The sequence below is a fragment of the Pelophylax lessonae genome (genome assembly GCF_965119305.1).
Source record: "Pelophylax lessonae genome assembly, chromosome: 12".
NCBI classification, from domain to species: Eukaryota; Metazoa; Chordata; class Amphibia; order Anura; family Ranidae; genus Pelophylax; species Pelophylax lessonae.
In genome coordinates, this window is record NC_138779.1 from 59,621,283 (window position 1) to 59,633,476 (window position 12,194).

General features: G+C 46.3%; 1 protein-coding gene across 1 annotated transcript in view; it reads right to left on the minus strand.

Annotated features, from left to right (window-relative positions):
* Window positions 1-6,613: 6,613 nt before the first annotated feature.
* Window positions 6,614-12,194, minus strand: part of IL18 (interleukin 18) — a gene marked incomplete at its 5' end in the record, with an annotated part of 77,818 nt that continues 72,237 nt past the window's right edge. Inside the window, one exon of the mRNA XM_082273965.1 lies at window positions 6,614-6,923. Within this exon, the coding sequence (XP_082130091.1) occupies window positions 6,690-6,923 (234 nt within the window). The 3' untranslated portion in view covers window positions 6,614-6,689. The remainder of the gene's footprint in view (window positions 6,924-12,194) is intronic.

A 12,194-nucleotide genomic window follows, 5' to 3' on the forward strand; every position in this document is an offset into this window, starting at 1 on the left:
GGCAAGGCTGTGGCACTCTGCAATAATCATTGGGGGCAAGGCTGTGGCACTCTGCAATAATCATTGGGGGCAAGGCTGTGGCACTCTGCAATAATCATTGGGGGCAAGGCTGTGGCACTCTGCAATAATCATTGGGGGCATTGCTGTAGCACTCTGCAATAATCATTGGGGGCATTGCTGTGGCACTCTGCAATAATCATTGGGGGCAAGGCTGTGGGACTCTGCAATAATCATTGGGGGCATTGCTGTGGCACTCTGCAATAATCATTGGGGGCAAACCTGTATCCTGTCTGTATCCTCTGATCGCCACCTGTATCCTGTCTAAATCCTCTGATCACCACCACCTGTATCCTGTCTTTACTAGTAATCGCAGCGATCAGCGATTATTAGAGGGACTGCGACATTGCGGTGGATGAATCTGACACTAAATTACACTTTGTATATTGACCCCCCAAAATAATACCTAGCCACCCCTGTTTTAAAAGTCTAGCTCCGCCACTGGCACAAACCCCACAGTACAGACCCCCGAGCACAAACCCCACAGTACAGGCCCCCTAGCACTAATCCCACAGTACAGACCCCCTAGCACAAACCCCACAGTACAGACCCCCTAACACTAATCCCACAGTACAGACCCCCTAGCACAAACCCCACAGTACAGGCCCCCTAGCACAAACCCCACAGTACAGGCCCACTAGCACTAATCCCACAGTACAGACCCCCTAGCACAAACCCCACAGTACAAATCCCCTAGCACAAACCACACAGTACAGACCCCCTAGCACAAACCCCACAGTACAGACCCCCTAGCACTAATCTCACAGTACAGGCCCCCTTTCAATGCAGTGACCAGCGTACATGCCCCCTTTCAATGCAGTGACCAGCGTACATGCCCCCTTTCAATGTAGTGACCAGCGTACAGGCCCCCTTTCAATGCAGTGACCAGCGTACATGCCCCCTTTCAATGTAGTGACCAGCGTACAGACCCCCTTTCAATGCAGTGACAAGCATACAGGCCCCCTTTCAATTCAGTGACAAGCGTACAGGCCCCTTTCAATGTAGTGACCAGTATACATGTACCCTTTCAATGCAGTGACCAGTATACATGCCCCTCAATGTAGTGACCAGCATACATGCCCCCTTTCAATGCAGAGACCAGCGTGCGTGCCCCCTTCAAAGCAGACAGTACTGGGCTAGTGGGCTGGCAAGTGGCAATGGATGGAGGATGGTGCTGGATAATAGAGTGCTGCGGGAGGTGCATGCATGGCTGCACTGTGCACAGTGCAGCCATGCATGCACCTCCCGCAGCACTCTACCATCCAGCACCATCCTCCATAGCTCCATCCATTGCCACTTGCCAGCGCTAGTGCAGCTGGTCCCGGTGCCTTCTCTTACCTTTGCGCCGGAGACGAACATTCCGGTCCTCCGGTCAGGTGGTCACCTCGCGTTAGAGGACAGGTCACCGTCAGCTCAGCTTCTTCCGGCGACCGGTGCGAGACTGCTTCGGGCGGGTCCGGCTGGATCCAGTGGAGTCCGTCCGACTCCTCACGCGGCTCCCCTCTCTCTGTGATGGCAGGCGGGAAGGACGTGACGCTGGGGCGGTGTACCGCCCCCACGCGTCACGTGACCAAAGGACTATCCCGGGATGTCCTCCTGTGATTGGTCCAGGCTGGAGTCTGGACCAATCACAGCCAGGAGTCCAGTAAAGTGGGGAGTGTCAGGGCGCATTTCTCTGTGCCCCGACACTCCCCCCAGAAGGCCGCCAATTGGCGCCTCTATTCGGCTCACGTGGGGTCAAAAACCCACCCTCCCCCCATACCCACCACTAGGTCTGGCGCCCCTAGTGGCTGAAAATGCACATTTTTTTAAATCTCTTTTTATCTTCTTTTTTTGGGGGGGGCGGTGCCCCTGCGCCCCCTATGGGCCGGCCGCCACTGGTTGTATCCCTATACCAGGGTTTCTCAACTCCAGTCCTCAGGGCACACTAACAGGCCAGATATTAAGTATTACCTTGGGTAGATGCAGACTAGAATACTGCAACCACTGAACAGCAAATTATATCACCTGTAATGTATTTCAGTTTTCTTGCAAACCTGGCCTGTTAGGGCTCTTTCACACGGACGTTCCGTATGTCCGTAAATCACCCCATCTGTTTGCGGGTGATTTACGGACATAATGAATGTCTATGGGATTGCGGATGTCAGCGGATGACCGTTCGCTGACATCCGATTTTCGTCCTTTCAGTTCTTTTCCTTTTTTTGGAAGGGAACAGAACCCTATTTTTGTTCGGTTAAAAAAAACAGAACGGATGCAAAATCGGATGTCAGCGGTGTCATCCGCTGACATCCGCAATGCCCATAGACATACATTATGTCCGTATATCATCCGCAAATGGATGGGATGATATGCGGACATATGGAGCGGATGACACAAATGTCATCCGTGTCCGTGCAAAAAAAAAAAAAGCACCAGAGTGGAAGAAAAAAACTGAGCGCCCCTGAGGACCGGAGTTGAGAAACACTGCCCTATACTGAGGGGAACAGAATGTATTTTGGGGTGTAATTGTAAGTATGCCAGTGCTGTGTGTAAGAAATAACTTGTTAGAATGAAAACGTTGTGAAAAAAAAATTACTTTCTTAATTTTCCAAAAAGTGTGGCAAAAATCATAACTTCAAAAAATTCACAATGCCTCTTATTAAACACTTTGGGCTATCAACTTTCTGAAAAGGGGTAATTTGGGAGTTATTTGTATTGTTTTGGCATATTAGGGCCTGAAGAAATTAGATAGACAGTCAGTACATCAAAACGGATCAAATATACGAGGGTTCATCAAAAAGTTTTCACACTCTTTTTATTAAGAATTTCAAAAACAAAATGTATCACTTTTACTAAACTGCCAGGTCAGCCGGCTTGCCAGACAGACTATTCATATGACACTCTCACACACGACCAATTACTACTTCTCCCACCCTCACCATTTCCAACGAAAATATAAAAGTGCGGGAAGACCCCTCGTTTATATCATAGGTTGTAGACTCTACAACTTTTATACAGACTAAATAATATACAGTACACCAATTTTGGTTATTTTTAGCAAAGAAATGTAGCAGACATTTGGCCAACATTTATGAACAAAGATTATTTACTTACAAAATTTTATAACACATGCTAAGAAAAACACGTTTTTGTTTTTTTTTCAGAATTTTCAATCTTTTTTAACCACTTTAATACAGGGCACTTCCCTCCCTTCCTGCCCAGGCCAATTTTCCCCTTTTAGCGCTGTTGCATTTTGAATGACAATTGCGCGGTCATGCAACACTGTACCTACACCAAATTAATGTCATTTTCCCCCCACAAATAGAGCTTTCTTTTGGTGGTATTTGATCACCTCTGGGTTTTTTCCTTTTTGCTAAACAAATAAAAAAAGACCGAAAATTTTGAAAAAAAAAAAAAAGTTTTTTTGTTTATGTTATACAATTTTGTAAATAAATACGTTTTTTCCTGCACTGATGAGCACTGATGAGACTGCACTGACAGGCACTGATGAGGAGGCACTGATGGGGTGGCACTGATGGGGTGGCACTGATAGGCGGCACTGATAGGCGGCACTGATATGCGGCACTGATAGGCACTGATATGTGGCACTGATAGGTAGCACAGATATGCAGCATTGGTGGGCACTGATAGGCGGCACTGCTAGGCACTGATAGGCGGCATTGATGGGCACTGATAGGTGGCACTGATGGGCACTGATAGGTGGCACTGATGGGCACTAATGGGCACTGATAGGCGGCACTGATGGGCACTGATGGGCACTGATGGGCGGCACTGATTGGCACTGACGGGCGGCACTGTTGGGCACTAATGGGCACTGATAGGCGGCACTGGTGGGCAATAATGGGCACTGGTGGGCGACACTAAAGGATGGCAATGATGGGCACTTGTGGGCAGCACTGACAGGGAGGGCACTGGTGGGCAGCACTGATGGGGAGGGCTATGGGGGGCTCCCTGAGCCCTGATTGCCATCCCTGGTGGCCATAGTGGGCATCCCTGGGGTCATAGTGGGCATCCCTGGGGTCATAGTGGGCATCCCTGGTGGATCTAGTGGCATCCCCCCCCCGAGGGTCTGCACTGGTAATCAATGATCTGATTACCATTGCCGACCCCCCCCCCCCTGTCAGGGGAGCCGCCGATCGGCGCTCCTTTACTCGTGCCTGTCAGGCACGAACTAAGGAAAGCCGATCAACAGCTGTTCCTATTTACTATGTGACCACGACACGGCTGATCACATGGTAAAGAGCCTCCGTCAGAGGCTCTTTACCGAGATCGGAGATGCAGGGTGTCAGACTGACACCTCGCATCACCGATCGCCGCTCTGCGCGCCCCCGGGGGGCGCCCAGAGCTGTGTTATCCTGCCGCCGTCATATGACGTCCGGTCAGGATAACACAACCACATTCCCGCCGTCATTTTGTAATAGGGCGGGCGGGAAGTGGTTAATTTCTGTAGCAAAAACCAGTTGCAATTAAAGTGGCAATTAAATACCACCAAAAGAAAATTCTATCTGTTTAAAAAAATATATAAAAATGTAATTTGTATACAGTGTTGCATTCAAAGTATGACAGCGCTGAAAACTGAACAATAGCCTAGACTGGAAGGCCGTGAAGGTGTCCGGACTTGAAATGGTTAAATAATTCATAGTTCTCTGAGAATCCTTTGTCGTGTGATAAATATTTATTAGTAAAAAAAATGATATACAATATACAAATAGTACATACAAAACAAATATACTTTTACAAAATCTAATAACTATACAATAACCTAAATCATTGACATCCATATGGTCTAATGCATTGATGGCGAACCTTGGCACCCCAGATGTTTTGGAACTACATTTCCCATGAGACAGTGCAGAGTACATCAGCATTATGGGAAATGTAGTTCCAAGTTCTGGGGTGCCAAGGTTCGCCATCACTGGTCTAATGTAACAAGCAAAGATAATAGTTGAAGAAAAATCACAGATCCCATTACATTTTCTGCTTCTATAAATGAATAAACTGCTGCAGAAAGGATTGGGGAGTACATATGAACCATAGTAAAACTGTGAAAACAGAAAACTGCAGCTACAGATTGCAACCAATTAGAATTCACTTTTCTGTACAAGCTGAACTCTGGTTAGCATAGACATAGTGATGAAGGGTTAGGACCTCGGTTGGGTTTTTATTACTCTCCATGTCCCCATTAGGTAGTATAAAGGGTGAATGTGAATTTTCCAATTGGGCACCTATTATAGTCTAGTGATCTCTGTACAGTCTCCTCTAAATTTACCAAAACTATGGTATAGGAGGACCAACAAGTACAATCCCCTCACCTTGTATCCAATATGCAGACCCCCTAACATTACATATTGGGTGGTAGATCTAAAGGAGATCGTACAATCATATTACATACTGCATGGTAAGCTTAAGAGGATAATTCTCCTCCCATTTCCTGTTGTGTCTCAGGGACAGAAAGTAGAAGGAAATCTCCCCAAGAGGCCACAAACAGCTAAAAGTAAACTGACAGAGGTTTTAAAGTGACACTAAACTCTGGTTTGAAAAAAAAAAAAATATTCTATTCAACTATATATTCTCCCAGCCTCATGTAAGTCCCCCTTTTTTTTTTTGCTGCTGTGATTCAACTCCTTTTGGAGGGTGGCTACGTTCAGTCTCCCATTGTATGTGGGAATGTTGCCACTGTATAGGAGGCTAGGGATGGTCCTGGATGGGAGGTATGTGTTCCCTTTGTTTGGGTCGTCATCTTTTTAGGGGATGAAGCACATACTCACTCACAAGATAAAGTACTCACGGTTTACCACCTATGTAGGGTGAGGTGTTCCGGGGTGATCTGGCTAAATGGCAAAACTGATTTGCAGTTACCCCGGGATTGTCCTGGTATGGCCAGGCCTGTAGATAATATTTTTCATTGGGAGGGTCAAACTTGGGTACCCAGAAGCCAAAAATTAGCAAACCTACCACACCGTGTCAAGTTGTGGGTGTTGCAAATTGCGAAGAACTTTAAAAACCCTGTGGTGGGGCAGGTTTGGAATCATTTTTGTTTTTCCATACTAAAGTAAGCTTTTTTGTTTACTTTTTGAGAAATTAAAGACTTTTGCTTTTACCAACATGGATGGCTGGTGGTCCCGGGCTCTCCCTAAATATTATACCACCCTCCCTATCCTACTCCAGAGATAGACAAGGGACAATGGACTATGGGGTTCGCAGTGTACATGGATCAAAGCATATGCCTGCAACTAATGCACACTGCTTATTCCAAACAGATGGAAGTGAGGGGAAAAATGAGGTTGAGGAACGCACATAGGAGGCCACATGGAGGCAGAAGATCACAGTAAGAAACAAATTAATGGAAAATAGAATGCAGGCCCATTAAATAGTGAATGTGTATGGATTATTTTTAAACATTAGAATACTATTTAGTGTCACTTTACCCTTTCCCTGCTCTATTCGAAACTAAATATAAAGTTTTGGCTTTACAAGTTTTGCTCCTTTTACCTTAGCCTGATGGATGCTAAAGGAAAGTATACTGTATGTCGGAAGACTGACCTAATTACTTAATTACAGAATTGCATGGAATGTCAGAAGTCTGTTGAAGTTTGACACTACATTGGTGGTTTACATGCATGGAGCTGGATTTAGATGGTTCGGTTTTGTAAATTTAAATGAAACCTTGCAGATTCATCTACTTCATCGGTAGGGCAGAGTTTGAGGTAAGGTACCCGTTTACCATTTTCTTCTTTGATAGCCAAAAAGTGGCTCTCGTGTAGAGATGACTCAAACTTGTAAGCATTGTGCCCCATGCTGAACAATCTTGCAAAAAAAATAATATCACTCTTGTCTCCTTCTATTGAACTTGGACATTGTCCAGGCTAAAAAAAATAAAAAAATACATGAATTAATGAATACAATTAATTTTCTGTTACGTAAAATGTTTGCTTACAGTTACAATTGGGATTGCTCACATCTCATTGCACCTCTCACATGTTACAATATTGGTAATATTTCCTACAAGCACTTCTCTACTCATGCACTTTATCTGTTCGTGTTTTTTAATAATATACATTACAGGATATAAAATGATTATGGTTTTCTAATGCACTTAAATACTTTAGAGTTGGTGCAACACCAGTTTTTGTGTACACAATCACCTCCCTGCTAAATAACGAATAAACAGGGCTTTTTTTTCTCAGAGAATAGGTGCAGGGTTTCCCCCTTTCTGAGTCACCCCTTTTCTCTGCCCCTGATAACAAGAAAAGCAGTAGCCAGTATTAGCCAGTAACAATAGAGCCCCCTCCAGACCACCCCAAAACAACCCCCCCCCCCTGCAGCAACAACAGACCCCCAGCCAGGGGCGGATCCAGGGGGGGTGCAATAGGGCAATTGCACCCCCGAGAAAATATTATTGACTCCTCTGCTCAGGGATGGCGGGTCAGTAAGCCCAGATTGCGGGTTCCCGACCCGCCATCCCCAAGCATCAGTGTGAACTGTGAAGAATGGAGCCGGCACTAAAGGAAGCAAAGCCGATGCTTCCTGTATAGTGCCGACTCCTGTCACCGGCGGATGTACTCTGCCTGTGACAGGAGCCATACAGGAGACTCTGCTCTCTACTGCAGCCGCATGCTTCCTCCAGCATGGCTCCTGTCACGCTGATGCTCAGGAATGGTGGGTCGGGAACCAGCCAGCAATACCCACCATCGGTACCCGCCAGCAGTACCCACCAGCAGTACCATCCAGCAGTACCCACCATCGATACCCACCAGCAGTACCCACAGCAGTACCAGCCAGCAGTACCCACTAGCAGTACCAGCCAGCAGTACCCGCCAGCAGTACACACCAACAGTACCCACCAGAAGTACCCGTCAGCACCAGCCAGCAGTAACCACCAGCAGTACCATCTAGCGGTACCCACCAACAGTACCCACCAACAGTACCTGCCAGCAGTAGCCGCCTGCAGTATAAGTCAGCAGTACCCACCAGCAGTGCCAGCCAGCACCAGCCAGTAGTACCAGCCAGCAGTACCCACCAGCACCAGCCAGAGGTACCCACCAGCAGTACCAGCCAGCAGTACCCACCAGCACCAGCCAGCAGTACCCACCAGCAGTACCAGCCAGCAGAACCCACCAGCAGTAGCAGCCAGCAGTACCCGCTAGCAGTACCGGCCAGTAGTACCAGCCAGCAGTACCCGCTAGCAATACTGGCAAGTAGTACCAGCCAGCAGTACCCACCAGCCAGCAGTACCAGCCAGCAGAACCCACCAGCAGTACCAGTCAGCATTACCCACCAGCAGTACCAGCCAACAGAACCCACCAGCAGTACTAGCCAGCAGTACCCACCAGCACCAGCCAGCAGTACCCACCAGCAGTACCATCCAGCAGAACCCACCAGCAGTACCAGCTAACAGTACCTGCCAGCAGTACCCACCAGCACCAGCCAGCAGTACCCACCAGCAGAACCCACCAGCAGTACCAGACAGGGAATTTGATAAAAGTGTTAAGACCGCCGCCACTGTCGCGGCTGGCCTTACTGCTTTCATTACTATGGTTGGCAGGTCTCACTATTCTTCCCTACCTCCTCCGGGCTGAGAGGAAGTGGAATAATTTTAAACGTGTCACTGTTTAAAAAAACAAGGTTAAGACTCTATGATACATTAAAAACAGTTCTGTAAGCAACACCCTATTTTCTAGCAGGGCCCCTCCCGAGACCTGACTCTGGATTCGCCCCTGCCCCCAGCAGCAACAACAGATCTACCAACATCCAGCAATATTAGACTCTCTAGCAGCCAGCAACAATAGACCCCTCCCTCAACAGTAGATCTCTGCTAGCAATAACTGACCCCCCCAGCAATATAAGACCCTCCCCCAGCAAACATAGATTCTCCACCAGCAACAATATACCCCCCTGAAAAATTGATCCCCTTCAGATAGAATAGATCCCCCAGCAGCCAGCATCAATAGACCCTGAGGTGCGGGACCTTCGTTCCCCCGCGTTCCCGCTGAAAAAATGCCCTGCTGATAAATAAACATTAAATGTTTTTATGCTAATAGGATCACCCCAATATTTATATCCCCAATCTATGATGGAGAATCATACCAGTCTCTCATCTGCTGTGTTGATCACCTCCAAAAATATGCATAAAATTCTCATTTTCAAATATCGAGGTAGTTAAGCACGTCAACATCAGCAAATTAAACACCCATAAAAACTCAGTGAAAAATGTTATTTGTACAGAAGGTTTACTGAGATTTTTAGTGCATCCCCAGTAGCTAAAAAATAGCACATATGTCTACAACAACAATAGGAATGTAACAACACAACCTCATATTAGATTACATTTATACCAACAATGCAATGCATAATGGAAACCAGCTTGATACACCAGTGATCATAATCATAGACCAGTTCCCTCTGTCATGCTTAGCCAGTTTTTCTTTCTACGAGCCAGAAGAGAGCTGGTTTTATTTAGCTCTACTTTTACATTTGACGGCAGAAAAGTGGCGCAACAGCTTTATTGAATTCCCCACTAAGCATTTTCATATTTGAAGCATGTTGCCCGATGCTACAATCTTTCTGTCTATAAACATATATATTTAACCTCTGGCATATGTGCATCAGAAAAAAGGGTGGGCTTTAACACCAACATGCCACACATACACTCCGATCGGCAGCAGAGGATTCTGTACTGAGAGTGTGCTCACTGCATGCTCCAAGCACAGGGACCGCACTGTCAAAGGCAGCTATTGGTCTTTAGTAATGATCAGGAGCCGCAGACTGAACTGTTAAAGGCAGCTCCTGGACTCTAGTAATGATCGGGAGCCGGTTTGACCGCCTCCTGATCATGTGACCACTGTGACATCCAATAACAGTGCTCACGTGATCAGGTAGACCTTCACACCCCCTCCCTCCCCCCCCTTCCCCAGACTTAATACCCTAAATAAAGATGCCGTGGCCAGGTGAGAGGGGGTTAAGCAGTGTCCCACCATAACCGGAGCCGTTTTCGCAATTTTTTGGTAAACATTAAAATGCACATTTTAGGCTTGAAGATTAGATACAACTCTCTCTCTCTCTCTCTCTCTCTCTCTCTCTCTCTCTCTATATATATATATATATATATATATATATATATACATATACAGTATCTCACAAAAGTGAATACACCCCCACATTTTTGTAAATATTTGATTTTATTTTTTCATGTTACAACACTGAAGAAATTACACTTTGCTACAATGTAAAGTATTGAGTGTACAGCTTGCATAACAGTGTAAATTTGTCTAAACCGCTGGCAACAAAAGTGAGTACACCCCTGAGTGAAAATGTCTAAATTGGACCCAAAGTGTCAACATTTTGTGTGGCCACCATTGGGCATGGAGTTTACCAGAGCTTCACAGGTTACCACTGGACTTCTCTTCCACTCCTCCATGATGACATCACAGAGCTGGTGGATGTTAGAGACCTTGCTCTCCTCCACCTTCCATTTGAGGATGCCTCACAGATGCTCAGTAGGGTTTAGGTCTGGAGACATGCTTGGCCAGTCAATCACCTTTACCCGCAGCTTCTTTAGCATGACAGTGGTCATCTTGAAAGTGTGTTTGGGGTCATTATCACATTGGAATACTGCCCTGTGGCCCAGTCTCCAAAGGGAGGGGATCATGCTCTGCTTCAGTATGTCACAGTACGTGTTGGCATTCATGGTTCCCTCAATTAACTGTAGCTCCCCAGTGCCAGCAGCACTCATGCAGCCCCAGATTATGACACTTCCACCACCATGCTTGACTGTAGTCAAGACACACTTGTCTTTGTACTCCTAACCTGGTTGCAAACACACACGCTTGACACCATCTGGACCAAATAAGTTCACCTTGGTCTCATCAGACCACAGGTCATGGTTCTAGTAATTCATGTCCTTAGTCTACCTGTCTTCAGCAAATTGTTTGCGGGCTTTCTTGTGCATCATCTTTAGAAGAGGCTTCCTTCTGGAACGACAGCCATGCAGACCAATTTGATGCAGTGTGCGGTGTATGGTCTGAGCACTAACAGGCTGACCCCCCCACCCCTTCAACCTCTGCAGCAATGCTGGCAGCACTCATACTTCTATTTCCCAAAGACAACCTCTGGATATGACACTGAGCACGTGCACGCAACTCCTTTGCTCGACCATGGCAAGGTCTGTTCTGAGTGGATCCAGTCCTGTTAATCCGCTGTATGGTCTTGAGCACTGTGCTGCAGCTCAGTTTCAGGGTCTTGGCAATCTTCTTACAGCCTAGGCCAGTGATGGCGAACCTTGGCACCCCAGATGTTTTGGAACTACATTTCCCATGATGCTCATGCACTCTGCAGTGTAGTTAAGCATCATGGAAAATGTAGTTCCAAAACAACTGGGGTGCCAAGGTTCGCCATCACTGGCCTAGGTCACCTTTATGTAGAACAATAATTCTTTTTGTTTCGATCCTCAGAGAGTTCTTTGCCATGAGGTGTCATGTTGAACTTCCAGTGACCAGTATGAGAGAGTGAGAGCGATAACACCAAATTTAACACACCTGCTCCCCATTCACACCTGAGACCTTGTAACACTAACAAGTTTATATAGACAGATGTTTGTTTGTATAATAGTATTATGGTACCAACATCCCTGATAATAATGCAAAAAAACAAGGAGTTGAGTGAAAGCCCTGGTGTGAGGGTCGAACACAGACACCTTGTTTGAAGTGAGGAAAGTCTAGAAATAATGAAGAAAAGGAATGAAAATAGTGAAATTTGGCAGAAAAAGGGAGAATGGGGAAAAGTTGAAAGAAAAAGGGAAAGCAAGAGGGCTGAAAGAAAAATGGTGGAGGGGAAAGAAGGAAAAAGAGGGAGGGAGTGAAGGGAAAAGGGGAAATAGAAAAAAGGAAGGAAAGAGGAGGGAGGAGGGGGGGGAGGGAGGGAGGAGGGGGGGGCAAAAGAAGGAAAGGGGAGGAGAGGGAAAGAAAAGAAAGGCAGAGGGTTGGATGGAGAGGAAAAGGGGGAGATAGGAAGGAAAATTAGTAGAGGGCTAGTGGGATTTTAACGGTACTTGAATCAACGATGGAAAAACCACCATGTATAAAAATATATAAATTTTATTATTCCATTAAAAATTACATACAGAAAGAAGAGAAAAAGAT